The following is a 25,389-nucleotide window of genomic DNA, read 5'->3' as shown; positions in this document are numbered from 1 at the left end:
TCCTGGGACCCCCGGGACCCCCGAGACCCCTGGGACCTCCTAGACCTCCTGGACCTCCTGGGACCTCCTGGGACCCCCGGGACCCCCGAGACCCCTGGGACCCCCGGGACCTCCTGGACCTCCTGGGATCCCCGGGACATCCGAGACCGCCGGGACCCCCGGGACACCCGGGACCTCCTGGACCTCCTGGGACCCCTGGGACCCCCGAGACCTCCTGGGACCTCCTGGACCTCCTGGACCTCCTGGACCCCCGCTCCCCTCGCTGCCCCCGGGACCCCCGGGACACCCGAGACCCCAGAGACCCCCGGGACCTCCTGGACCCCCAGAACCTCCTGGACCCCCGGGACCCCTGGGACCCTCTGGACCCCCGGCACCTCCTGGACTTCTGCTCCCCTCCCTGTCCCCGGGACCCCCGGGACCGCCGTGACCCCTGGGACCCCCAGAACCTCCTGGACCCCTGGAACCCCCGAGACCCCCGAGACCTCCGGAACCTTCGGAACCTCCTGGACCCCGCTCCCCTCGCTACCCCCGGGACCGCAGTGACCCCTGGGACCCTCAGGACCCCCAGGACTCCCGGAACCTCCTGGACCCCCAGGACCCCTGGGACCTCCTGGGATCTCCTGGACCCCCAAACCTCCTGGACCCCTGGAACCCCCGAGACCCCCGAGACCTCCGGAACCCTCAGAACCTCCTGGACCCCCGCTCCCCTCCCTGCCCCCGGGACCCCCGGGACCGCCGTGACCCCTGGGACCCTCAGGACCCCCGGGACCCCCGGGACCTCCAGGACCTCCTGGATCCCTGGGACCCCCGGAACCTCCTGGACCCCCGGGACCCCCGACACCTCCGGAACCCTGGAACCTCCAGAACCCCCGGGACTTTCTGGACCTCCTGGACCCCTGGGACCCCTGGACCCTCCTGGACCCCCTCTCTCCCCGCTCCCCCCGGCCCCCCCCGCTCCCCGGTGCGGGGCGCGGCCGGACCGGCGCTCCCGGTGCTGCGGGCGCTGGGGAGTCGCGTCCAACCAGAGCATTAAAAAGGGGCCGGGAGAGCTCCGGGAAACCTCCGGGAGCGCTCCCGGAGCTCCCGCTCCGCCGCCTTTTCATTTTTATTTTGTCCCCTCCTCCCTCCCCGCCCGCCACCGGCGGTGGCACCGGCGGCCCCCGGCGGCCCCCGGTGGCCCCCATGCTCCGCTCGCCGGCCAGCCCCGCAGCATGCCCGAGCCGCCGGACGGCGAGCGGCCCCGGCGGGCCCCGGAGGAACGGGCGGAACCGGCGGCAGCCACCGGAGTGCTGGGTACGGGAGAGCGGCGGGCTCCGGGAAGGCCGGGATGCGGCTGGATGCGGATGAGGGCCGGGATGCGGATCCCTGGGATGCGGGAAGGGAGCGGGGGGTGGGGGGGGGCTGCCGGTGGCGATCTGAGCATCCCCCCCCCCCACCCCCCGCCACCCCCGGTACCGGGAGAGCTGCGAGCCGCTCCCCCTCCGTGGGGCCTCATTTGGGGAGGGGGCTGTGGGTGTTTGGGGGTCTGTGGGTCTCTGGGGAGGGGTCTGTGTGTCTCTGGTGGTCGCGGCTGATTTGGCGTCGCTGTCCCCTCCACCCCGGACATCTCCGAGTCCCCCCCGGAACGCGGTTGGCACCCGGTGTCCCCCCCCCCCTTCAGCGGTGACATCCCCAGCCCCCCCCCCGTGTCACCCCCACCCCATCAAGGCTTTTTTACCCCCCCCACCCCCCCCTTGCCAGGCCCGTGTCCGCCCCCCCCCCCCCCCCCCCAGCGCGACAAGGGGGGGGTGGCGCAGCTCGCAGCCTTTGTGTCGCTGTCCCCACGCTGTCGCCGGGGTCCCCTCCCCCGCGGGGGTGGCGACACCCCCAACTCGGGGTCCCCGCGGTGGGGGGGGCTGGGGAGGGGGGGGAGGGTACCGGGGGGCTGCTGCCACCCAGCGCGGGGACCCCTCCCTGCGGGCGGGTGACCCAATTCGTGTCCCCTCCCTGGGGACACCGCTCGGTCCCCGGGGCAGTGGCGGCCCCCGGCACGCCGCAGCTCCGGTGACCTTAGCCCGGGAGCCAAGGTGAGCGGCACCGCTGGGGACAAACCGGGACACAGCGGGCTTGGCACGGCCCCCGGTGGCACCCGGGGGGTGGCACCGCCTGGCGGGAGGGGCTGCGGGGACAGCGGGGGGAAAGGGGACGCGTGGCCGCAGCGGGGTCACCCCCCCCCCCCCCCGAACCCAGCCGGTTTGGGGGTGCCGTGTTCCCTTTTCTATGATTTTAGGCAGGAAAAGCTCCCCCCGGCCCCGGGTCTGTGTCCCCCGGGGGTGGGGACACGCGGGTGGTGGCAGCGCTGCGGGCAGGACATCAATAATAAATAATAAATAATAAATAAGGCAGGGTGGGTGAGCTCAGCCCGCCGGCGTCACCCGCTGCCAGGGCAGGGTGGCACGGCCGCCGGGCACCCTGGTAGCCCCGCAGCCCGGTATCCCCATGGCCTGGCACCCTAAAATGCTGGCACCCTAAAACGCTGCAGCTTGATATCCCCATGGCCTGGCACCCTAAAACATTGGCACCCTAAAACATTGGCACCCTGATAACCCCATGGCCTGGCACCCTAAAACGCTGGCACCCTAAAACGCTGAAGCTTGATATCCCCATGGCCTGGCACCCTAAAACATTGACACCCTAAAACGCTGGCACCCTAAATCATTGGCACCCTGATATCACCATGGCCTGGCACCCTAAAACCCTGGCACCCTAAAACCCTGGCACCCTAAAACGCTGCAGCTTGATATCCCCATGGCCTGGCACCCTAAAACATTGGCACCCTAAAACATTGGCACCCTGATATCCCCATGGCCTGGCACCCTAAAACGCTGGTACCCTAAAACGCTGCAGCTTGGTATCCCCATGGCCTGGCACCCTAAAACGCTGGCACCCTAAAACGCTGGCACCCTAAAACATTGGCACCCTGATATCCCCATGGCCTGGCACCCTAAAACGCTGGCACCCTAAAACGCTGGCACCCTAAATCATTGGCACACTGATATCACCATGGCCTGGCACCCTAAAACGCTGGCACCCTAAAACATTGGCACCCTGATATCCCCATGGCCTGGCACCCTAAAACATTGGCACCCTAAAACGCTGGCACCCTAAAACATTGGCACCCTGATAACCCCATGGCTTGGCACCCTAAAACGCTGGCACCCTAAAACGCTGCAGCTTGATATCCCCATGGCCTGGCACCCTAAAACATTGGCACCCTAAAACATTGGCACCCTGATATCCCCATGGCCTGGCACCCTAAAATATTTGCACCCTAAAACGCTGGCACCCTAAAACATTGGCACCCTGATATCCCCATGGCCTGGCACCCTAAAATATTGGCACCCTAAAACACTGCAGCTTGATATCCCCATGGCCTGGCACCCTAAAACGCTGGCACCCTAAAACGCTGGCACCCTAAAACATTGGCACCCTAAAACGCTGGCACCTTAAATCATTGGCACCCTGATATCACCATGGCCTGGCACCCTAAAACGCTGGCACCCTAAAACATTGGCACCCTGATATCCCCATGGCCTGGCACCCTAAAATATTGGCACCCTAAAACCCTGGCACCCTAAAACATTGGCACCCTAAAACGCTGGCACCCTAAATCATTGGCACCCTAAAACGCTGGCACCCTAAAACACTGCAGCTTGATATCCCCCTGGCCTGGCACCCTAAAATATTGGCACCCTAAAACATTGGCACCCTAAAACATTGGCACCCTAAAACGCTGGCACCCTAAATCATTGGCACCCTAAAACATTGGCACCCTGATATCACCATGGCCTGGCACCCTAAAACATTGGCACCCTAAAACCCTGGCACCCTGGCACCCCGGCACCCCTATACCCCAACAGCCAGCTACCCCTGCACCCCAACAGCCAGGCCCTCGGGCACCCCAGTATTTGAGCACCCTGGTACCCTGATAGCCTGGCACCCCAACACCCCGGCGCCCCAATACCTCAGCAGCCTGACACCCTGGCACCCCAACACCCTGGCACCCCTAAACCCCAACACCCAGGCACCCAAATACCTCGGCACCCCCTTACCCTGGCACCCCATTACCCCGCACCCCGACACCCCGGCACCCCAACACCCTGGCACCCCTAAACCCCATCACCCTGGCACCCCTAAACCCCAGCACCCTGGCACCCCAACACCCTGGCACCCCTAAACCCCAGCACCCTGGCACCCCAACACCCCGCACCCCAACACCCCGCACCCCAACACCCCGGCACCCCCTTACCCCTCTCCCGAGGGGCCGTGCCGGTGTCCCGGCGGGGGTGACAGCCCCGGGCGTGTCCCCAAGTGCCACCCCCGGCTCGGGGACAGCGCGGCCCTTCAGAGCCCAATCGGGGCGCTGAGCTCGGGGATCCCCGCAGCTTTTGGGGTGCGCTCCCTGCAGCTCCGGCATTTCCTGTTTGCCCGGCGGTTTCCGGCACCCCGAACCCTTCCCAGCCCTGGGGCACCCCGAGGATCCGCGACATCCCCGCCCGAGCAGGGGACACTGAGGCAGGAGGGGACACCGAGCGACACCCGGGGGTCCCCACCCCATCGCGGACCCCCCATCCCTCCCTCCCTCCCCGCCAGCTCCCGCTGGGTTTTTTTGGGATTCCCCCTGTCCCCACCCTCCCAGGGAGGCGACACCGGGCGCGGGGACAAAGCCACCCCAAGCGTCCCCTCGCTGCCCCCCGGTTCTTTGGGGACTGTCCCCATCCCACCTCGGCGCGGCGGCGCGGGGCCTCGCCGGGTTTCCATGGAGACCGGCTGCTATTTTTTATTATATTTTTTTTCCCCCCCTATTCCCGTTTTTCCTGCGCTTTTCCATCCCTCGGAGCCCGAGGGGCAGCGGGAGGAGGTGAGAGGATTTGGGGACGCTCCGAGGGGACACCCCGCGACAATCGGGTACCCCCGGCCGTGCCGGGACGCGCTGGCGGCTCCTCCCCGCGGCTGTCGGGGCCGGTTTTTTGGGATGTAGGAGAAATCCGATGCCGGGGAGATTTGGGATCCGCTTCCCGGGGATTTTGATCCCTCCCCGGCCTCTCCCCCCCGGCAGATAAACTCTTCGGGAAGCGGCTGCTCCAGGCCGGGCGTTACATCATGTCCCACAAGGCCTGGATGAAAACCGTGCCCACGGAGAACTGCGATGTGCTCATGACATTCCCGGGTAGGGATGGGGCCGGGAAACCGGGATCGGGGTGGGATGGGACCGGGAAAACCGGGATTGGGGTGGGATGGGACCGGGAAAACCGGGATCGGGTGGGATGGGGCTGTGAAACCGGGATCGGGGTGGGATGGGACCGGGAAAACCGGGATTGGGGTGGGATGGGGCCGGGAAAACCGGGATCGGGTGGGATGGGGCTGGGAAACCGGGATTGGGTGGGATGGGACCGGGAAAACCGGGATCGGGTGGGTTGGGACCGGGAAAACCGGGATCGGGTGGGTTGGGACCGGGAAAACCGGGATTGGGGTGGGATGGGGCCGGGAAAACCGGGATTGGGGTGGGATGGGACCGGGAAAACCGGGATCGGGTGGGATGGGACCGGGAAAACCGGGATTGGGGTGGGATGGGACCGGGAAAACCGGGATTGGGTGGGATGGGACCGGAAAACCGGGATCGGGTGGGATGGGGCCGGGAAAACCGGGATCGGGTGGGATGGGACCGGGAAAACCGGGATTGGGGTGGGATGGGACCGGGAAAACCGGGATCGGGTGGGATGGGGCTGTGAAACCGGGATCGGGTGGGATGGGACCGGGAAAACCGGGATCGGGGTGGGATGGGACCGGGAAAACCGGGATCGGTTGGGATGGGACCGGGAAAACCGGGATCGGGTGGGATGGGACCGGGAAAACCGGGATTGGGGTGGGATGGGACCGGGAAAACCGGGATTGGGGTGGGATGGGACCGGGAAAACCGGGATTGGGTGGGATGGGACCGGGAAAACCGGGATTGGGTGGGATGGGGCCGGGAAAACCGGGATTGGGGTGGGATGGGGCCGGGAAAACCGGGATCGGGGTGGGATGGGGCCGGGAAAACCGGGATAGCCGGGGCAGGACGGGTGGGGACGGTGAGGGGAGCCCGGGAGGCGGCAGTGGGGATGGGATTTGGGATTTGGGATTTGGGATTTGGGATTTGGGATTTGGGATTTGGGATCTGGGATTTGGGATCTGGGATTTGGGATTTGGGATTTGGGAGGGATTTGGGATTTGGGAAGGATGAGGGACATGGGGTGGGTTGGGGACCGGGATGGGGACACGTGGAGGGACAGGGACAAGGGACACCTGGCGGGTTGGGGACAAGGGACACCTGGCGGGCTGGGGACAGGGACAGCTGGCGGGTTGGGGACAAGGGACAGCTGGCGGGTTTGGGACAGGGACAAGGGACACCTGGCGGGTTGGGGACAGGGACAGCTGGCGGGTTGGGGACAAGGGACACCTGGCGGGCTGGGGACAGGGACACCTGGAGGGTTGGGGACAGGGACAAGGGACACCTGGCGGGTTGGGGACAGGGACACCTGGAGGGTTGGGGACAGGGATACCTGGTGGGTTGGGGACAGGGACAGCTGGCGGGCTGGGGACAGGGACAAGGGACAGGTGTGGCTGTCCCCGCGCAGACAGCACGGATGACCACACGCTGCTGTGGCTGCTCAACCACATCCGCCTGGGCATCCCCGAGCTCATCGTGCAGGTGCGGCACCACAAGCACACGCGCGTCTACGCCTTCTTCGTCACCGCCACCTACGAGAGGTGTGTCCTGTGTCCCCAGGGTCCCCTGTGTCACCGGGGTGTCCCCGGGGTGTCCCTGGGGTGTCCCCAGGGTGTCCCCGGGGTGTCCCCAGGGTGTCCCCGGGATGTCCCTGGGGTGTCTCCAGGGTGTCCCCAGGGTGTCCATAGGGTGTCCATGGGGTGTCCCCAGGTGTCCTCAGCCTGTCCCTGGCCTGTCCCCAACGCTGTCCCCAGCCTGTCCCCCAGGTGTCCCCTGCCTGTCCCCAGCCTGTCTCCAGCCTGTCCCTGGCCTGTCCCCAGGACTGTCCCCAGCCTGTCCCCAGTGCTGTCCCCAGGTGTCCCCAGGGTGTTCCCCAGCCTGTCCCAGTGCTGTCCCCAGGGTGTTCCCCGGCCTGTCCCAGCGCTGTCCCCAGCCTGTCCCCGGCCTGTCCCAGCGCTGTCCCCAGCCTGTCCCCAGCCTGTCCCCGGCCTGTCCCAGCACTGTCCCCAGGTGTCCCCAGCCTGTCCCCAGCCTGTCCCCAGCGCTGTCCCCAGGTGACCCCGGCCTGTCCCAGCGCTGTCCCCAGGTGTCCCCAGCCTGTCCCCAGCCTGTCCCCAGCGCTGTCCCCAGGTGTCCCCGGCCTGTCCCAGCGCTGTCCCCAGGTGTCCCCAGGGTGTTCCCCAGCCTGTCCCCAGCCTGTCCCCAGCCTGTCCCCGGCCTGTCCCCACGCTGTCCCCTCGGTGGCCGCAGTTTGCTGCGCGGGGCGGATGAGATCGGGCTGCGGAAGCCGGTGAAGGCGGAGTTCGGGGGCGGCATGCGCAGCTTCTCGTGCGAGGAGGATTACATCTACGAGAACATCGAGAACGAGCTCTTCTTCTTCACCTCCCAGGTCAGGGGGGACGGGGTGCTGGGGGGTGTGTGGGGTGTGGGGTTTGGGGTTTGGGGTGTGTGGGGTTTGGGGTGTGGGGTGTGGGGTGTGTGGGGTTTGGGATATGGGATGTGGGGTTTGGGGTGTGGGGTTTGGGGTGTGTGGGGTTTGGGGTGTGTGGGGTTTGGGGTTTGGGATATGGGGTGTGGGGTGTGATATGGGATGTGGGGTTTGGGGTGTGTGGGGTTTGGGGTGTGGGGTGTGTGGGGTTTGGGGTGTGTGGGGTTTGGGGTGTGTGGGGTTTGGGGTTTGGGGTGTGGGGTGTGTGGGGTGTGGGGTTTGGGATATGGGATGTGGGGTTTGGGATGTGTGGGGTTTGGGATATGGGGTGTAGGGTGTGTGGGGTGTGGGTTTTGGGATATGGGGTGTGGGGTTTGGGATATGGGGTGTGGGGTTTGGGATATGGGGTGTGGTGTTTGGGGTGTGTGGGGTGTGGGGTGTGGGATATGGGATGTGGGGTTTGGGGTGTGTGGGGTTTGGGATATGGGGTGTGGGGTGTGTGGGGTGTGGGGTTTGGGATATGGGGTGTGGGGTTTGGGATATGGGGTGTGGTGTTTGGGGTGTGTGGGGTGTGGGGTGTGGGATATGGGATACAGGGATTCCAAGACATGGGGTACAGGGATATGGGGACACAGTTATAGGGGGTACGTGATATGGGGTTATGGGATACAGGGATATGGGATACAGGGATATGGGATGTGGGATATGGGATATGGGATACAGGGATATGGGATATGGGATATGGGATACAGGGATATGGGATACAGGGATATGGGATATGGGATATGGGATACAGGGATATGGGATACAGGGATATGGGATATGGGATACAGGGATATGGGATATGAGATATGGGGAGGCTGGGTGAGGATCCAGCCACCCCTGGCGATGGGGACAAGGTGGGCAGGGCAGGGATGGAGGGGACAGGCCAGGATGGAGGGGACAGGCCAGGCAGGGCAGGGACAATGCCGGTGACACCCGCAGGAGCGGCAGAACATCATCCGGTACTGGCTGGAGAACCTGCGGGCCAAGCAGGGAGAGTCCCTGCACAACATCCACTTCCTCGAGGGACAGCCCATCAGTGAGTGTGACACCTGCTGGCACCTGGTGACACCGCCATGACAGCCGGTGACACTGCCGTGACACCTGGTGGCACTGCCATGACACCTGCTGGCACCTGGTGACACCGCCATGACAGCCGGTGACACTGCCGTGACACCTGGTGGCACTGCCGTGACACTGCCGTGACACCTGGTGACACCGCCATGACAGCCGGTGACACTGCCGTGACACCTGGTGGCACTGCCATGACACTGCCATGACACCTGGTGACACTGCCGTGACACCTGGTGGCACCTGGTGACACCGCCATGACAGCCGGTGACACTGCCGTGACACCTGGTGGCACTGCCATGACACCTGGTGGCACTGCCGGGACACTGCCATGACACCTGGTGGTGGCACTGCCATGACACCTGGTGGCACTGCCGTGACACTGCCGTGACACCTGGTGGTGGCACTGCCAGGACACCTGGTGGCACTGCCGTGACACTGCCATGACACCTGGTGGCACTGCCGTGACACTGCCGTGACACCTGGTGACACTGCCATGACACCTGGTGGCACTGCCACTGTGGGGTCGTGATGGGCACAGAGCTCCCACGTGCCATGTCCCCTTTGTCCTTGTCCCAGCCAGGGCCATGTGGGTGGCAGTGGCATCCTGAGGGGGGCTGGCCATGTCCCCTCTGTCCCTGACCCGGTGTCCCTGTCCCTACACCCATGTGGGTGGCAGTGGGGGTGCCAGGGCAGTGTCCCGTGTCCCTGACCCCATGACCCCATGTCCCCATGTCCCCGTGTCCGTCACTGACCCCGTGTCCCTGTCCCTGTGTCCCTATGTCCCTGTGTCCCCATTGTCCTCATGTCCCCTGCCCCTTGTCCCTGTCCCTGTTGCTGACCCCATGTCACTGACCCCATTGTCCCCACATCTCCATGTCCCTGTCCTGTGTCCCTGATGCCGTGTCCCCGTGTCCCCCGTCACTGTCCCCATGTCTCCACTGTCCCCCTGTCCCTGACCCCGTGTCCTTGTGTCTCCATGTCCCCATGTCCCCATATCCCCGTGTACCCTGTCCCCTCTCGCTGTCCCCATGTCCCCCTGTCCTTGTCACTGTCCCCATGTCCCCATGTCCCCATGTCCCCATGTCCCCCTGGTGTCCCCCCGATGTCCCCATGTCCCCCCCGATGTCCCCCTGGTGTCCCCCTGGTGTCCCCCCGATGTCCCCCTGTCCCCCCGATGTCCCCGTGTCCCCGTGTCCCCGATGTCCCTGATGTCCCCATGTCCCCGATGTCCCCGATGTCCCCATGTCCCCGATGTCCCCGATGTCCCCGTGTCCCCGATGTCCCCGTGTCCCCGTGTCCCCGATGTCCCTGATGTCCCCATGTCCCCGATGTCCCCGATGTCCCCGTGTCCCTGTCCCGCAGTCCCGGAGCTGGCAGCACGGGGTGTGATCCAGCAGCTCTTCCCGCTGCACGAGCAGAGGATCCTCAAGCGCCTGATGAAGTCCTGGGTGCAGGCGGTGTGCGAGGCGCAGCCCCTGGGTGAGATTCGGGGTCACCCCGGGGTCACTGGGGTCACAGCCCCTGGGTGAGATTCGGGGTCACCCCGGGGTCATTGGGGTCACAGCCCCTGGGTGAGATTCGGGGTCACCCCGGGGTCACTGGGGTCACAGAGCCTTTGGGGTCACCCCAGGGTCATTGGGGTCACAGAGCCTTTGGGGTCACCCCGGGGTCATTGAGGTCACAGCCCCTGGGTGAGATCTGGGGTCACCCCGGGGTCATTGGGGTCACAGAGCCTGGGTGAGATTTGGGGTCATTTCGGGGTCACAGAGCTTTTGGGGTGACTCCAGTGGGGTTTTTGGGGTCCCATTTGGGGTGGCTCCAGCAGAGTTTTTGGGCTCCCAGCCCCTCGGTGAGCTTTGGGGTCACCCCGGGGTCACAGAGCCTTTGGGGTGACCCCAGCAGGAATTTTTGGGGTCACAGAGGCTTTGGGGTCACCCCGGGGACTTTTGGGGTCACAGAGCCTTTGGGGTGACCCCAGCAGGAATTTTTGGGGTCACAGAGGCTTTGGGATCACCACAGTGGGATTTTTTTTGGGCTCCCGAAGGCTTTGGGGTCACCGCAGTGGGGTTTTTGGGGATCCCAAAAGGTTTGGGGTGACCCCAGTGGGGTTTTTGGGATCCCAGAGTGTTTGGGGTGACCCCGGCAGGTTTTTTGGGGTCCCAGAGTGTTTGGGGTGACCCCATTGGGGTTTTTGGGGATCCCAGAGGGTTTGGGGTGACCCCAGTGGGGTTTATCGGGATCTCAGAAGGTTTGGGGTGACCCCAGTGGGGTTTTTGGGGATCTCAGAAGGTTTGGGGTGACCCCAGTGTTTTTTTTTGGGATCCCAGAGGGTTTTTGGTGACCCCAGTGTTTTTTTTGGGATCCCAGAGGGTTTGTGGTGACCCCGGCGGGGTTTTTGGGGTCCCAGAGGGTTTTTGGTGGCCCCAGTGGGGTTTATCGGGATCTCAGAAAGTTTGGGGTGACCCCAGTGGGGATTTTGGTATCCCAGAGTGTTTTTGGTGACCCCATTGGGGTTTTTGGGGTCCCAGAGTGTTTGGGGTGACCCCATTGGGGTTTTTGGGATCCCAGAGGGTTTTTGGTGACCCCAGTGGGGTTTTTGGGGTCCCAGAGTGTTTGTGGTGACCCCGGGGGGGTTTTTGGGATCCCAGAGTGTTTGGGGTGACCCCATTGGGGTTTCTGGGGGGTCCCGGCCCCGCTGACGCCCCCCGTGCCCCCCCAGATGAGATCTGTGACTATTTTGGGGTGAAGATCGCCATGTACTTCGCCTGGCTGGGTTTCTACACCTCGGCCATGGTGTACCCGGCCGTGTTCGGCTCCATCCTCTACACCTTCACCGACAGCGAGCAGGTGAGGCCGGCACGGCCACGGCAGCTGCCCACCTTCGGGGGGTCCCCACCTTCGGGGGGTCCCCACCTTTCTGGGGGGTCCCCACTTCCGGGGGTCCCCACTTCCGGGGGGGTCCCCACTTCCTGGGGGTCCCCTCTTCCTGGGGGTCCCCAGTTCCGGGGGGGTCCCCACCTTCGGGGGGTCCCCACTTCCTGGGGGGTCCCCACTTCCGGGGGTCCCCACTTCCGGGGGGGTCCCCACTTCCTGGGGGTCCCCACTTCCTGGGGTGTCCCCACCGTCCTGGGGGGTCCCCATTTCCTGGGGGGGTCCCCACCTTCCGGGGGGTCCCCACTTCCTGGGGGTCCCCAGTTCCTGGGGGTCCCCATTTCCTGGGGGGGTCCCCACCTTCCTGGGGGGTCCCCAGTTCCTGAAGGGTTCCCACTTCCTGGGGGGTCCCCACCTTCCTGGGGGGTCCCCAGTTCCTGAAGGGTTCCCACCTTCCTGGGGGGTCCCCACCTTCCTGGGGGGTCCCCAGTTCCTGAAGGGTTCCCACCTTCCTGGGGGGTCCCCACCTTCCTGGGGGGGTTTCTGACCTTCCTGGGGGGGGTCCCCACTTCCTGGGGGGTTCCTGACCTTCATGGGGGCTCCACACCTTCCTGGGGGGTCCCCACCTTCATGGGGGGGTTCCTGACCTTCCTGGGGGGTCCCCACCTTCATGGGGGGTCCCCACTTCCTGGGGGGTCCCCACCTTCCTGGGGGGGTTTCTGACCTTCCTGGGGGGGGTCCCCACTTCCTGGGGGGTCCCCAGTTCCTGGGGGGTCCCCACCTTCCTGGGGGGTTCCTGACCTTCATGGGGGGGTTCCTGACCTTCATGGGGGGTCCCCACCTTCCTGGGGGGGTTCCCGACCTTTATGGGGGGTTCTCGACCTTCCTGGGGGGATTCCTGACCTTCCTGAGGCGTTCCCCACCTTCCTGAGGGGTTCCCGACCTTTCGGGGGGGGTTCCCGTCCTTCCTGGAGGGTTTCCATCTTCCCTTGGGGTTTTCATCCTCTCCTTCTGGGTTTTGATTCTCTCCTCGAGGTTTTTATCCCTTCTTTGGGGTTTTCATTCCTTCTTTGAGGTTTCTGACCCTTTTTTTGGGTTTCTGTTCCTTTTTTGGGGTTTCTGTTCCTTTTTTGGGGTTTCTGACCCTTTTTGGGGGTTTCTGTTCCTTTTTTGGGGTTTCTGACCCTTTTGGGGGGTTTCTGACCCTTTTTGGGGGTTTCTGACCCTTTTTGGGGTTTCTATTCCTTTTTTGGGGTTTCTGACCCTTTTTTGGGGTTTCTGACCCTTTTTGGGTTTTCTGACCCTTTTTTGGGGTTTCTATTCCTTTTTTGGGGTTTCTGTTCCTTTTTTGGGGTTTCTGACCCTTTTTGGGGGTTTCCGACCCTCCCTGTGGGATTTTCCTTTCCCCCTCGTTCCATTTCCCTCCTTCCCTGACCGATTCCCCCCCTCTTCCCCCAATTTCCCCCCACCCTCCACCCCTGCCATTCCCTCGGGGTTCTGGGGTCCCCCCAATCCCTCCGGGCTGGATTTGGGGGGGACACCGGGGCCGGGAGGGGACCAACCCCGGTGCAGTTGGTGCCGTCTGTCCCCCAGACCAGCCAGGACATCTCCTGCGTGGTCTTCGCCCTCTTCAACGTCGTCTGGGCCACGCTGTTCCTGGAGGAGTGGAAGCGCCGCGGCGCCGAGTTCGCCTACAAGTGGGGGACGCTGGACACGCCCGCGGAGTCCATCGAGGAACCCCGGCCCCAGTTCCGGGTCAGCGAGGGGACGGGGAAAGGTTCTGCTCCCCGGGGATCCTGTTCTTTGGGAAAGGTTCTGCTCCCTGGGGATCCTGTTCTTTGGGAAAGGTTCTGCTCCCCGGGGATCCTGTTCTTTGGGAAAGGTTCTGCTCCCCGGGGATCCTGTTCTTTGGGAAAGGTTCTGCTCCCCGGGGATCCCGTCCCTTGGGAAAGGTTCTGCTCCCCGGGGATCCTGTTCTTTGGGAAAGGTCCAATTCCCTGGGGATCCTGTTCTTTGGAGGATCCCATTCCCTGGGGATCCTGTTCTTTGGGAAAGGTTCTGCTCCCTGGGGATCCTGTTCTTTGGGAAAGGTTCAGTTCCTTGTGGGATCCTGTTCTTTGGGGGATCCCATTCCCTGGGGATCCTGTTCTTGTGGGGATCCTGTTCCTTGGGAAAGGTTCTGCTCCCTGGGGATCCTGTTCTTTGGGAAAGGTTCTGCTCCCTGGGGATCCTGTTCATTGTGGGATCCCATCCCTTGGGAAAGGTCCCATTCCCTGGGGATCCCATCCCGTGGGAAAGGTTCTGCTCCCTGGGGATCCCGTCCCTTGGGAAAGGTTCAGTTCCTTGTGGGATCCTGTTCTTTGGAGGATCCCATTCCCTGGGGATCCCGTTCCTTGGGAAAGGTTCTGCTCCCTGGGGATCCTGTTCTTGTGGGGATCCCATTCCCTGGGGATCCTGTTCCTTATGGGGATCCCGTTCATTGTGGGATCCTGTTCATTGTGGGGATCCCATCCCTTGGGAAAGGTTCTGCTCCCTGGGGATCCTGTTCCTTATGGGGATCCTGTTCCTTGGGAAAGGTTCCGTTCCCTGGGGATCCTGTTCTCTGGGGGATCCCATTCCCTGGGGGATCCTGTTCCTTGGGAAAAGTCCCATTCCTTGTGGGGATCCCATCCCGTGGGAAAGGTTCTGCTCCCCGGGGATCCCGTTCCTTGGGAAAGGTTCAATTCCTTGTGGGATCCTGTTCTTTGGAGGATCCAGTTCCCTGGGGATCCCGTTCCTTGTGGGGATCCTGTTCCCTGGGGGATCCTGATCTTGTGGGGATCCCATTCCTTGGGAAAGATCCCATTCCTTGTGGGATCCCATTCCTTGGGAAAGGTTCTGTTCTCTGGGGATCCTGTTCTTTGGGGGATCCCGTTCCCTGGGGGATCCCATTCATTGTGGGGATCACATTCCTTGGGAAAGGTCCCATCCTTTTTGGGGGATCCCATCCTTTTTGGGGGACCCCATTCCCTTGGGAAGGCCCCAGGGCTGCGAGATCCCATCCCGAGGGGGTTCAGCCGCCAGCACCGGGATCACAGAGGGATCCCATGGGGTTTTGGGGTCCCCCCTCCCTGTCCCATGGGGTTTTAGGGTCCTCCCTTCCCTGTCCCATGGGGTTTTGGGGTCCCCCCTCCCTGTCCCACGGGGTTTTAGGGTCCCCCCTCCCTGTCCCATGGGGTTTTAGGGTCCCCCCTCCCTGTCCCATGGGGTTTTAGGGTCCCCCCTCCCTGTCCCACGGGGTTTTGGGGTCCCACCTTGTTGTCCCACGGGGTTTTGGGGTCCCCCCTCCCTGTCCCACGGGGTTTTGGGGTCTCCCCTCACTGTCCCATGGAGTTTTGTGGTCCCACCTCGCTGTCCCACGGGGTTTTGGGGTCCCACCTGGCTGTCCCACAGGGTTTTGGGGTCCCACCTGGCTGTCCCACGGGGTTTTGGGGTCCCACCTCGCTGTCCCATGGGGTTTTGGGGTCCCACCTGGCTGTCCCACGGGGTTTTGGGGTCCCACCTCGCTGTCCCATGGAGTTTCGGGGTCCCACCTGGCTGTCCCACGGGGTTTTGGGGTCCCACCTGGCTGTCCCACCCCAACCGCAGGGAATGAAGCGGATCAGCCCCGTGACCAGCGCCGAGGAGTTTTATTACCCGCCCTGGAAGCGGCTCCTGTTCCAGTGCCTCGTCAGCCTCCCCGTCTGCCTCACCTGCCTCGCCCTCGTCTTCCTCCTCATGCTGGGCTGCTTCCAGCTCCAGGTGTGTCCCTGTCCCTGCAGGGGGCTGCCACCTGCTCCTGGGACCTGATCCTGGGACCTGATCCTGGGACCTGATCCTGATCTGGGATCCTGATCCTGATCCTGGTCCTGGTCCTGGTTCTGATTGTGATCGTGATCGTGATCGTGATCCTGATCCTGATCCTGATCCTGGTCCTGATCCTGATCCTTGTCCTGATCCTGGTCCTGGTCCTGATCCTGATCCTGATCCTGATCCTGGTTCTGGTCCTGATCCTGGTCCTGATCCTGGTCCTGGTCCTGATCCTGATCCTGATCCTGATCCTGATCCTGGTCCTGGTCCTGGTCCTGGTCCTGATCCTGATTCTATTCCTGATTCTGATCCTGTTCCTGTCCCTAATCCCATTCCTGAATCCCGTCCCTTCCATCCCTGTCCCTGTCCCTGTCCCTGTCCCTGTCCCATCCCTGTCCCATCCCTGTCCCTGTCCCTGTCCCCATCCCTGTCCCTGTCCCATCCCTGTCCCTGTCCCTGTCCCTGTCCCATCCCTGTCCCTGTCCCTGTCCCTGTCCCATCCCTGTCCCCAGGAGTTCGTGCTCAGTGTCCAGGAGCTGCCGCGCATCCTCCGCTTCCTGCCCAAAATCATCCTGGCTGTCATTGTCACCGCCTGTGACGAGCTCTACAAGAAAGTGGCCTTGTGGCTCAATGACATGGGTGCGTTGGGGACCCGGGGGTGGCCCGGGGGTGGCCCTGGGACCCCCTGACCCCCCCCGTGCCCTGCAGAGAATTACCGGCTACAGAGCGCCTACGAGAAACACCTCATCATCAAAATCGTCCTGGTGAGGGGACACGGGGACACGGGGACACGGGGACACTGGGGGACACTGGGGGGACTGGGGACACTGGGGGGACTGGGGACACTGGGACAGTGGGGGGATTGGGGGCACTGGGGACATTGGGGACACTGGGGACACTGAAGGGCACTGGGGACACTGGGGGGCACTGGGAGGGACTGGAGTGGCTCTTGATCAGGGACACAGGGGACACAGAGGGGACACAGAGGGGACACAGAGGGGACACAGAGGGGACACAGAGGGGCCTAGGGGGGTCCCAGTGGCTCTTGGTGAGGGGACACAGGGGACACAGGGGACCACAGAGGTCCAGGAGGGACAGAGGGGACCGGAAGGCTCCTGGCAGAGGTGACAGACGAGGCTGGAGATGTCCCACAGGGGACACAGAGGGGACACTCCGCCACCACGGAGGGGACACCGAGGTGACCGAGGTGCCACCCCCGTGTCACCGCCAGTTCCAGTTCGTCAATTCCTACCTGAGCCTTTTCTACATCGGATTCTACCTCAAGGACATGGAGCGGCTCAAGGAGGTGAGGGGACCCTGCCGGGGGGGGTGGCCGGATGTCCCCAAAGTGTCCCCAACACCCCCTGACCCCCCCCTGTCCATCACCACCGCAGCCCTCTGGGTGTCCCCGCGTGTGTCCCCGGCGGTGGCCGGCGCGGCTCACGGCGCGTCTCTGTGTCCCTGTGTGGTGTCGCCGTGTGTCCCTTTGTGTCCCTCTGTGTGTCCCTTCCGCAGCTCCTGCTCATCCTGTCCCTGTCGCAGAGCCTCGCGCGGCAGCTCCGGGAGGCTCTGCTCCCCTCCATCCTCCTCCACCTCCACCTGTCCCTCATCTTCCTCAGGCGCCTCCTGCGCTTGTGCTGGACACTGGCAGTATCCAAAGTAGGAGCGGGGAGGGACGGGCTGGGCACCGCGGGGACACTGGGGGGACAGCCGGGGGACACTGGGGGGACAGCCAGGGGACAGCCAGGGGACAGCCAGGGGACAGCCAGGGGACAGCCAGGGGACACTCGGGGGACAGCCGGGGGACACTCGGGGGACAGCCGGGGGACACTGGGGGGACAGCCAGGGGACAGCCAGGGGACAGCCGGGGGACACTCGGGGGACAGCCAGGGGACAGCCAAGGGACAGCCAGGGGACACTCGGGGGACAGCCAGGGGACAGCCAAGGGACAGCCAGGGGACACTCGGGGGACAGCCAGGGGAGAGCCAGGGGACACTCGGGGGACAGCCAGGGGAGAGCCAGGGGACACTCGGGGGACACTCGGGGGACACTCAGGGGACACTCGGGGGACAGCCAGGGGACACTCGGGGGACAGCCAGGGGAGAGCCAGGGGACACTCGGGGGACAGCCAGGGGAGAGCCAGGGGACACTCGGGGGACAGCCAGGGGAGAGCCAGGGGACACTCGGGGGACAGCCAGGGGAGAGCCAGGGGACACTCGGGGGACACTCGGAGGACACTCAGGGGACACTCCGGGGACAGCCAGGGGACAGCCAGGGGACACTCGGGGGACACTCGGGGGACACTCGGGGGACAGCCAGGGGACAGCAGTGCCCCCAAACCAGCCCCCGGGCACCCCAGGCTGCGGGGACACCCAGGGGACACTCAGGGGACACTCAGGGGACACTCAGGGGACAGCGGTGTCCCCAGAATCCCCTAGCACCCCCGGCCTTGGTGTCCCCAACCCTCCCGAGCACCCCCGGTCTTGGGGACACGGGAGGGACCCAGATGTCCCCAACCCTCCCAAGGTGGCGGTGGCGCTGCTGCCATCGGGTGGTCACAGGAGAGGGGACACTGTGGGGGCGACAGGGAGGGGCGGGGACAGCACAGGAGGGACAGGGACAGCACAGGAGGGACAGGGACACGGCGGGAAGGACAGGGAGAAGCAGAAACCCCTGGGGCACATGAGAGAGGAGCAGGGACCCCTCGGGGACACCACAGGAGGGGCAGGGACACCGTGGGGACACCACAGGAGGGGCAGGGACACCGTGGGGACACCAGAGAGGAGCAGGGGACACAAGTGACCCAAGAACCCCTCGCGGGGGGGTCCAGACCAGGGGACCATGGGCCGGCGGGGGCCGGGAGGTGACACCATGTCCCCGCGGGAGGTGACACCGTGGCCACCGTGTCCCCCCGGGAGGTGACACCGTGTCCCTGTGGAAGGTGACACCGTGTCCCCCCGGGAGGTGACACCGTGTCCCCGCGGGAGGTGACACCGCATCCCCGCGGGAGGTGACACCGTGGCCACCGTGTCCCTGCGGGAGGTGACACCGTGTCCCTGTGGAAGGTGACACCGTGTCCCCCCGGGAGGTGACACCGTGTCCCCCCGGGAGGTGACACCGTGTCCCCCGTGTCCCTGCCGGAGGTGACACCGTGTCCCCCGTGTCCCTGTGGAAGGTGACACCGTGTCCCCGCGGGAGGTGACACCGTGTCCCCGCGGGAGGTGACACCGCATCCCCCCGGGAGGTGACACCGTGTCCCCCGTGTCCCCCCCGGGAGGTGACACCGTGTCCCCCGTGTCCCCGCGGGAGGTGACAACGTGTCCCCCGTGTCCCCCGCGGGAGGTGACACCGTGTCCCCCGTGTCCCCCCCGGGAGGTGACACCGTGTCCCCCGTGTCCCCGCGGGAGGTGACACCGTGTCCCCCGTGTCCCCCGCGGGAGGTGACACCGTGTCCCCCGTGTCCCCCGCGGGAGGTGACACCGTGTCCCCCGTGTCCCCCGCGGGAGGTGACACCGTGTCCCCCGTGTCCCCGCAGATGCTGGCCACGCTGCTGCTGACGCGGCAGTTCCTGCAGAACGTTCGCGAAGTGTCGCAGCCTCACCTGTACCGGCGCCTCCGCCGCGGGGACCTGACCCTGCGCGGCCTCCGGCAGCTCGCCCAGGGGCTGCTCTGCCTGCTCGCCCCGCGGCGACCCCCGCAGCCCCCCCCGGACGGGCCCCGCGGCGAGAAGAAGTGTCTGAACGGCGGCTGCGGAGTGCCCGAGGAGGAGGAGGAGGAGGAGGAGGGCGAGGAAGAGCGGCGCGGCTCGGACTCGGAGGAGGAGGGCGCGCTGGACTGCGGGCTGAAGCTGAAGAAGGTGAGCTTCATCGAGCGCGGCGAGCGGCGAGCGGAGCCCGCTGGCCCCGAGGACGAGCCCTTCCTGGAGGAGGGCAGCCCCACCATGGTGGAGAAGGGCATGGACCCCGCCGCCGTCTTCGAGCTCTGCGAGGAGGAGGAGGAGGAGGCCGAAGCGCGGCCCGGCAGCCCCGGAGGGGCGGCGGACCCGGCGGGGCTGGCGAGGAGGAGGAGGAGGGAGGAGGAGGAGGGAGAGGAGGAAGGGAGGAAGCGCAACCGAGCCTCGTGGATTGACCCGCCCGAGGAGGATTACTCCACGCAGCTGACCCAGGCCGAGGTGGAGAGCTGCATGAAGAAGTACGAGGTGGGTGGTGTCTGTCCCCTCTGTCCCCTCTGTCCCCTCTGTCCCACCTTCCTGGACCTCCTGGGCTCCCCGAGGTGTTCCTGGGGCTCCCTGAGGTGTCCCCATGGCCAGCAGGATCCTCAAGGTGTCCCCATGGGTTCCTCGAGGTGTCCCCATGGGTTCCTCGAGGTGTCTCCATGGGTTCCTCAAGGTGTCTCCATGGGTTCCTCGAGGTGTCCCCATGGGTTCCTCGAGGTGTCTCCATGAGTTCCTCAAGGTGTCCCATGAGCTCTTCAAGGTGTCCCATGGGTTCTTCAAGGTGTCCCCATGGCTGGTGGCCTCCCCAAAGTGTCCCTGGTGGCCTTCCCAAGGTGTCCCCATGATTTGTGGGCTCCCCAAAGTGTCCCTGGTGGCCTCACCGAGGTGTCCCCATGGCCATCAGGATCCCCAAGGTGTCCCCATGGCTGGTGGCCTCCTCAAAGTGTCCCTGGACCTGGTGGCCTGCCCAAGGTGTCCCTGGTGGCCTTTCCAAGGTGTTCCTGGGGCTCCCAGGATCCCCAAGTGTTCTCTGAGATGTCCCCATGGCCAGTGACCTCCCCAAAGTGTCCCTGGACCCAGTGACCTCCCCAAAGTGTCCCGTGGGTTCCCTGAGGTGTCCCCGTGGCCACCAGGCTCCCGGAGGTGTCCCCATGGCCACCAGGCTCCCCGAGGTGTCCCCGTGGCCACCAGGCTCCCCAAGGTGTCCCTATGATTTGTCACCTCCCTGAGGTGTCCCCATGACTTGTCACCTCCCCAAGGTGTCCCCATGACTTGTCACCTCCCCAAGGTGTCCCCATGACTTGTGACCTCCCCGAGGTGTCCCCGTGGCCACCAGGCTCCATCCTGAGCCCTCCCCACCCTGCCCCGTTCCCGTCAGGACACCTTCCAGGACTACCAGGAGATGTTCATCCAGTTTGGCTACGTGGTGCTCTTCTCCTCGGCCTTCCCGCTGGCCGCCATGTGCGCCCTGGTCAACAACGTCATCGAGATCCGCAGCGACGCCTTCAAGCTCTGCACGGGGCTGCAGAGACCCTTCGGCCAGCGCGTGGAGAGCATCGGCCAGTGGCAGGTGGGCTCCTGCTCCTGCTCCTGGTTCTGACCCTGGTCCTGGTCCTGGTTCTGGTTCTGACCCTGGTAATGGTCCTGGTCCTGGTTCTGACCCTGGTCCTGGTCCTGGTTCTGGCTCTGGTCCTGACCCTGGTAATGGTCCTGGTTCTGGTGCTGGTGCTGGTTCTGGTCCTGGTTCTGACCCTGGTAATGGTCCTGGTCCTGGCTCTGGTTCTGACCCTGGTAATGGTCCTGGCTCTGGTTCTGACCCTGGTAATGGTCCTGGTTCTGGTGCTGGTTCTGGTTCTGGTCCTGGTCCTGGTTCTGACCCTGGTAATGGTCCTGGTCCTGGTTCTGGTTCTGGTCCTGGTTCTGACCCTGGTAATGGTCCTGGTCCTGGTCCTGGTTCTGGTTCTGGTCCTGGTTCTGACCCTGGTAATGGTCCTGGTTCTGGTTCTGGTTCTGGTCCTGGTTCTGGCTCTGGTTCTGGTTCTGGTTCTGATCCTCATCCTGATCCTGGTCCTGATCCTGATCTTGGTCCTGATCCTGGTCCTGGTTCTGGTTCTGGTTCTGGTCCTGGTCCTGGTTCTGACCTTGATCTTGGTCCTGATCCTGGTCCTGATCCTTTCCCTGCTCCTTTCCTTGTCCTTCATCCTGTCCCTGTCCCCAGCCCTGTCCCCATCCCTGTCCCGTCCCAGCCCTGTCCCCATCCCTGTCCCCAGCCCTGTCCCATCCCTGTCCCCATCCCTGTCCCCTGTCCCAGCCCTGTCCCCATCCCTGTCCCCTGTCCCAGCCCTGTCCCCTGTCCCAGCCCTGTCCCATCCCTGTCCCCAGCCCTGTCCCCTGTCCCAGCCCTGTCCCCTGTCCCAGCCCTGTCCCCATCCCTGTCCCCTGTCCCAGCCCTGTCCCATCCCTGTCCCCAGCCCTGTCCCCTGTCCCAGCCCTGTCCCCTGTCCCAGCCCTGTCCCCAGCCCTGTCCCCTGTCCCAGCCCTGTCCCCATCCCTGTCCCCTGTCCCAGCCCTGTCCCCTGTCCCAGCCCTGTCCTTCTCCATCACCCTGGGCACCCTTTGGGGACCCTTTGGGCACCCTTTGGGGACAGTTTGGGGACCCTTTGGGGACAGTTTGGGGACAGTTTGGGGACAGTTTGGGGACGGTTTGGGGACACGTGGCGGCACCCGGGGGTCTCACTCCCTGCTGTCCCCACGGCAGAAGGTGATGGAGGCCATGGGTGTCCTGGCCATCGTGGTCAACTGTTACCTGATCGCGCAGTGCGGGCAGCTGCAGCGGCTCTTCCCCTGGCTCAGCCCCGAGGGGGCCATCGTGTCCGTGGTGGTGCTGGAGGTACCGGATCCGTGGGGTCTGTGGGGTGTGTGGGGTCTGTGGGGTGTGTGGGGTCTGTGGGGTGTGTGGGGTGTGTGGGGTGTGTGGGGTGTGTGGGGTGTGGGGGGTGTGTGGGGTGTGTGGGGTGTGTGGGGTGTGTGGAGATCCATGGGGTGTGTGGGGTGTGTGGGGTCTGTGGGGTCTGTGGGGTCCCTGGGGTCCCTGGGGTGTGTGGGGTGTGTGGGGTGTGTGGGATCCATGGGGTCTGTGGGGTGTGTGGGGTGTGTGGGGTGTGTGGGGTGTGTGGGGTGTGTGGGGTGTGTGGGGTGTGTGGGGTCTGTGGGATCCGAGGGGTCTGTGGGGTCAGTGGGGTCAGTGGGGTCAGTTGGGTGTGTGGGGTCAGTGGGGTGTGTGGGGATCTGTGGGGTCTGTGGGGTGTGTGGGGTGTGTGGGGTCACTGGGGTCAGTGGGGTGTGTGGGGTCAGTGGGGTCAGTGGGGTCAGTGGGGTCAGTGGGATCCATGGGGTCAGTGGGGTGTGTGGGGTCAGTGGGGTCAGTGGGGTCAGTGGGGTCAGTGGGGTCAGTGGGATCCATGGGGTCAGTGGGGTCAGTGGGGTCAGTGGGGTCAGTGGGGTCAGTGGGGTCAGTGGGGTCAGTGGGATCCATGGGGTCAGTGGGGTCAGTGGGGTCAGTGGGGTCAGTGGGGTCAGTGGGATCCGTGGGGTGTGTGGGGTCAGTGGGGTCAGTGGGGTCAGTGGGGTGTGTGGGGTCAGTGGGGTCAGTGGGGTCAGTGGGGTCAGTGGGGTCAGTGGGGTCCCTGGGGTCAGTGGGGTCAGTGGGGTGTGTGGGGTCAGTGGGGTCAGTGGGGTCAGTGGGGTCAGTGGGACACTCCATTCCCTGGACATTCCCAGTGGGGTCAGTGGGTGGGGTCTGGAATTCCCCCGGCTGTCACCGAGGCTCTTCCCCATTCCCTGCGGGATGGATTTTGGGATGGAAAGGGAAAGGTGGGATTTCGGGCTGGAAAAGCGGGATTTTGGGAAGGAAGGGCCGGATTTTGGGCTGGAAAAGCGGGATTTTGGGCTGGAAAAGCGGGGTTTTGGGAAGGAAGGGCCGGATTTTGGGCTGGAAAAGCGGGATTTTGGGAAGGAAGGGCTGGATTTTGGGCTGGAAAAGCGGGATTTTGGGAAGGAAGGGCTGGATTTTGGGCTGGAAAAGCGGGATTTTGGGAAGGAAGGGCCGGATTTTGGGCTGGAAAAGCGGGGTTTTGGGCTGGAAGGGCCGGATTTTGGGCTGGAAAAGCGGGATTTTGGGCTGGAAGGGCTGGATTTTGGGCTGGAAAAGCGGGATTTTGGGCTGGAAGGGCCGGATTTTGGGCTGGAAGGGCCGGATTTTGGGCTGGAAAAGCGGGATTTTGGGCTGGAAAAGCGGGATTTTGGGAATGCCGGGAAGGCTGAGGCGGGTCCCCGTGTCCCCAGCACTTCGCCCTGCTCCTCAAGTACGTCATCCAGGTGGCCATTCCCGACATCCCCGCCTGGGTGGCCGAGGAGATGGCCAAGCTGGAATATCAGCGCCGCGAGGCCTTCAAGGTGGGTCCTGCCGGGATGGCGTCCCCAGGGTGTCCCCAAAGTGTCCCCAGGATGTCCCCAAAGTGTCCCCAAGGGTCAGTGACTGCCTCGAGGTGCCCCCCAAAGTGTCCCCAGAGCTGGTGGCCTCCCTGAGGTGTCCCCATGTCCACTGGTCACCCTGGGGTGTCCCCGTGCTCGGTGTCCCCTGGATGTGTCCCTGTGCCCGGTGTCCCCCGAGGTGTCCCCTCAATGTGTCCCCATTCAATGTCCCTTCAATGTCCCCATCCCCGGTGTTCCCTTGATGTCCCCTGGCTGTGTCCCCATTCCCAGTGTCCCCTCGATGTCCCCTCACTGTCCCCATTCCCAGTGTCCCCTCGATGTCCCCTCACTGTCCCCATTTGTGATGTCCCCTGGCTGTGTCCCCATGCCGGTGTCCCCTCGATGTCCCCTCACTGTCCCCATGCCGGTGTCCCCTCGATGTCCCCTGGCCGTGTCCCCATTCCCAGTGACCCCTCACTATCCCCATGCTGGTGTCCCCTCAATGTCCCCTCACTGTCCCCATTCCCCATGTCCCCTCGGTGTCCCCTGGCCATGTCCCCATTCCCGGTGTCCCCTGGCCATGTCCCCATTCCCAATGTCCCCTCGCTGTCCCCGTTCCCGATGTCCCCTGGCTGTCCCCACACTGGTGTCCCCTCGATGTCCCCATTCCCGATGTCCCCTTGATGTCCCCTGGCCATGTCCCCATTCCCGGTGTCCCCTCACTGTCCCCGTTCCCGGTGTCCCCTCACTGTCCCCACGCTGGTGTCCCCTCGCTGTCCCCCGGCCGTGTCCCCACGCCGGTGTCCCCTCGATGTCCCCATTCCCGATGTCCCCTGGCCATGTCCCCATTCCCGGTGTCCCCTCGCTGTCCCCACGCCGGTGTCCCCTCGCTGTCCCCTGGCCGTGTCCCCACGCCGGTGTCCCCTCGCTGTCCCCTGGCCGTGTCCCCACGCCGGTGTCCCCTCGCTGTCCCCCTGGCCGTGTCCCCACGCCGGTGTCCCCTCGATGTCCCCTTGCTGTCCCCAGAAGCACGAGCGGCAGGCCCAGCACCACTTCCAGCAGCAGCAGCGCCGCAAGCGCGAGGAAGAGGAGCGGCAGCGGCACGCGGAGCTGCAGGCGCGCAAGGAGCGCGACCCCGCCCGCGACGAGGCCACCAAGGCCGAGCCCCCCGGGCAGGACCCGGGCCACGACAAGGGCCAGGCCAAGGGGAAAAGCTCCGGCTCCTCATCTTCCTCTTCCTCCTCCTCCTCCTCGCACGGCCCCGACAAACCCAAGCGGCCCAGCTCGCTGCTGGCCACCAACAACGTGATGAAGCTGAAGCAGATCATCCCCCTGCAGGGGAAATTCCTGTCGGGTGGCACCGCCGCGGGTGGCACCGCCACCGCCCGCTCCCCGCAGTCCCCGACGGGCAGCGAGAACAAACTGCCGGGATTCCTGAGCTTCAAATTCCTCAAATCGCCCGAGGCCAAGCGGGACGCGGGCACCGAGAAGGTGCAGTCGCCCACCAAGCCCTTCAACCCCGGCAAGCTCTTTAATTTCGGCAAGTCCGAGGGGCTCGGGGCCAACGGAGGCGCGGCCGGAGCGGCCCCGCAGCCCCGGGCAGGGCCCTCGGCGGACGCGGGCACCGGGAAAGCGCATCTCAACGAGGAAGGGGCGAGGGAGGAAGCGGAGAACCGGGCGGAGGAGGAGGGAGGAGGTGGCCGGCTCTGA

General features: G+C 64.9%; 1 protein-coding gene across 4 annotated transcripts; it reads left to right on the top strand.

The window, feature by feature from the left end:
• Nucleotides 1–1,030: 1,030 nt before the first annotated feature.
• On the top strand, nt 1,031–25,389 carry ANO8 (anoctamin 8). 4 transcript variants are annotated; one of them, XM_086862620.1, is made up of 18 exons: nt 1,031–1,293; nt 5,099–5,209; nt 6,657–6,789; nt 7,499–7,637; nt 8,661–8,757; nt 10,155–10,271; nt 11,512–11,639; nt 13,236–13,418; nt 15,291–15,443; nt 16,004–16,130; nt 16,200–16,255; nt 16,723–16,797; nt 17,007–17,150; nt 19,027–19,689; nt 20,585–20,776; nt 21,965–22,096; nt 23,551–23,661; nt 24,706–25,389. In XM_086862620.1, exons 1-18 carry the CDS (start codon nt 1,212–1,214, stop codon nt 25,387–25,389), a joined length of 3,327 nt encoding a protein of 1,108 aa, XP_086718746.1. In that variant the 5' UTR covers nt 1,031–1,211. The 4 variants fall into 4 exon arrangements, with proteins under 4 accessions (XP_086718746.1, XP_086718747.1, XP_086718749.1 ...); XM_086862621.1 differs by having other exon boundaries at nt 1,032–1,293; nt 13,257–13,418; XM_086862623.1 differs by lacking the exon at nt 17,007–17,150 and having other exon boundaries at nt 1,032–1,293.

Source organism: Cyanistes caeruleus, chromosome 25 (genome assembly GCF_971803275.1).
Source record: "Cyanistes caeruleus chromosome 25, bCyaCae1.hap1.1, whole genome shotgun sequence".
Lineage (NCBI taxonomy): Eukaryota > Metazoa > Chordata > Aves > Passeriformes > Paridae > Cyanistes > Cyanistes caeruleus.
Note: the sequence above shows the minus strand (reverse complement) of the source record. Positions and strands in the feature narration are given on the sequence as shown.

Excerpts from the sequence above, each read along its gene's own strand:
- ANO8 (XM_086862620.1), top strand. The coding sequence starts at position 1,212 with ATGCCCGAGCCGCCGGACGGCGAGCGGCCCCGGCGGGCCCCGGAGGAA. Across the intron at positions 6,790-7,498 it reads GTCACCGCCACCTACGAGAG|TTTGCTGCGCGGGGCGGATG; the intron begins GTGTGTCCTGTG and ends CGGTGGCCGCAG. Across the intron at positions 10,272-11,511 it reads GTGCGAGGCGCAGCCCCTGG|ATGAGATCTGTGACTATTTT; the intron begins GTGAGATTCGGG and ends GTGCCCCCCCAG.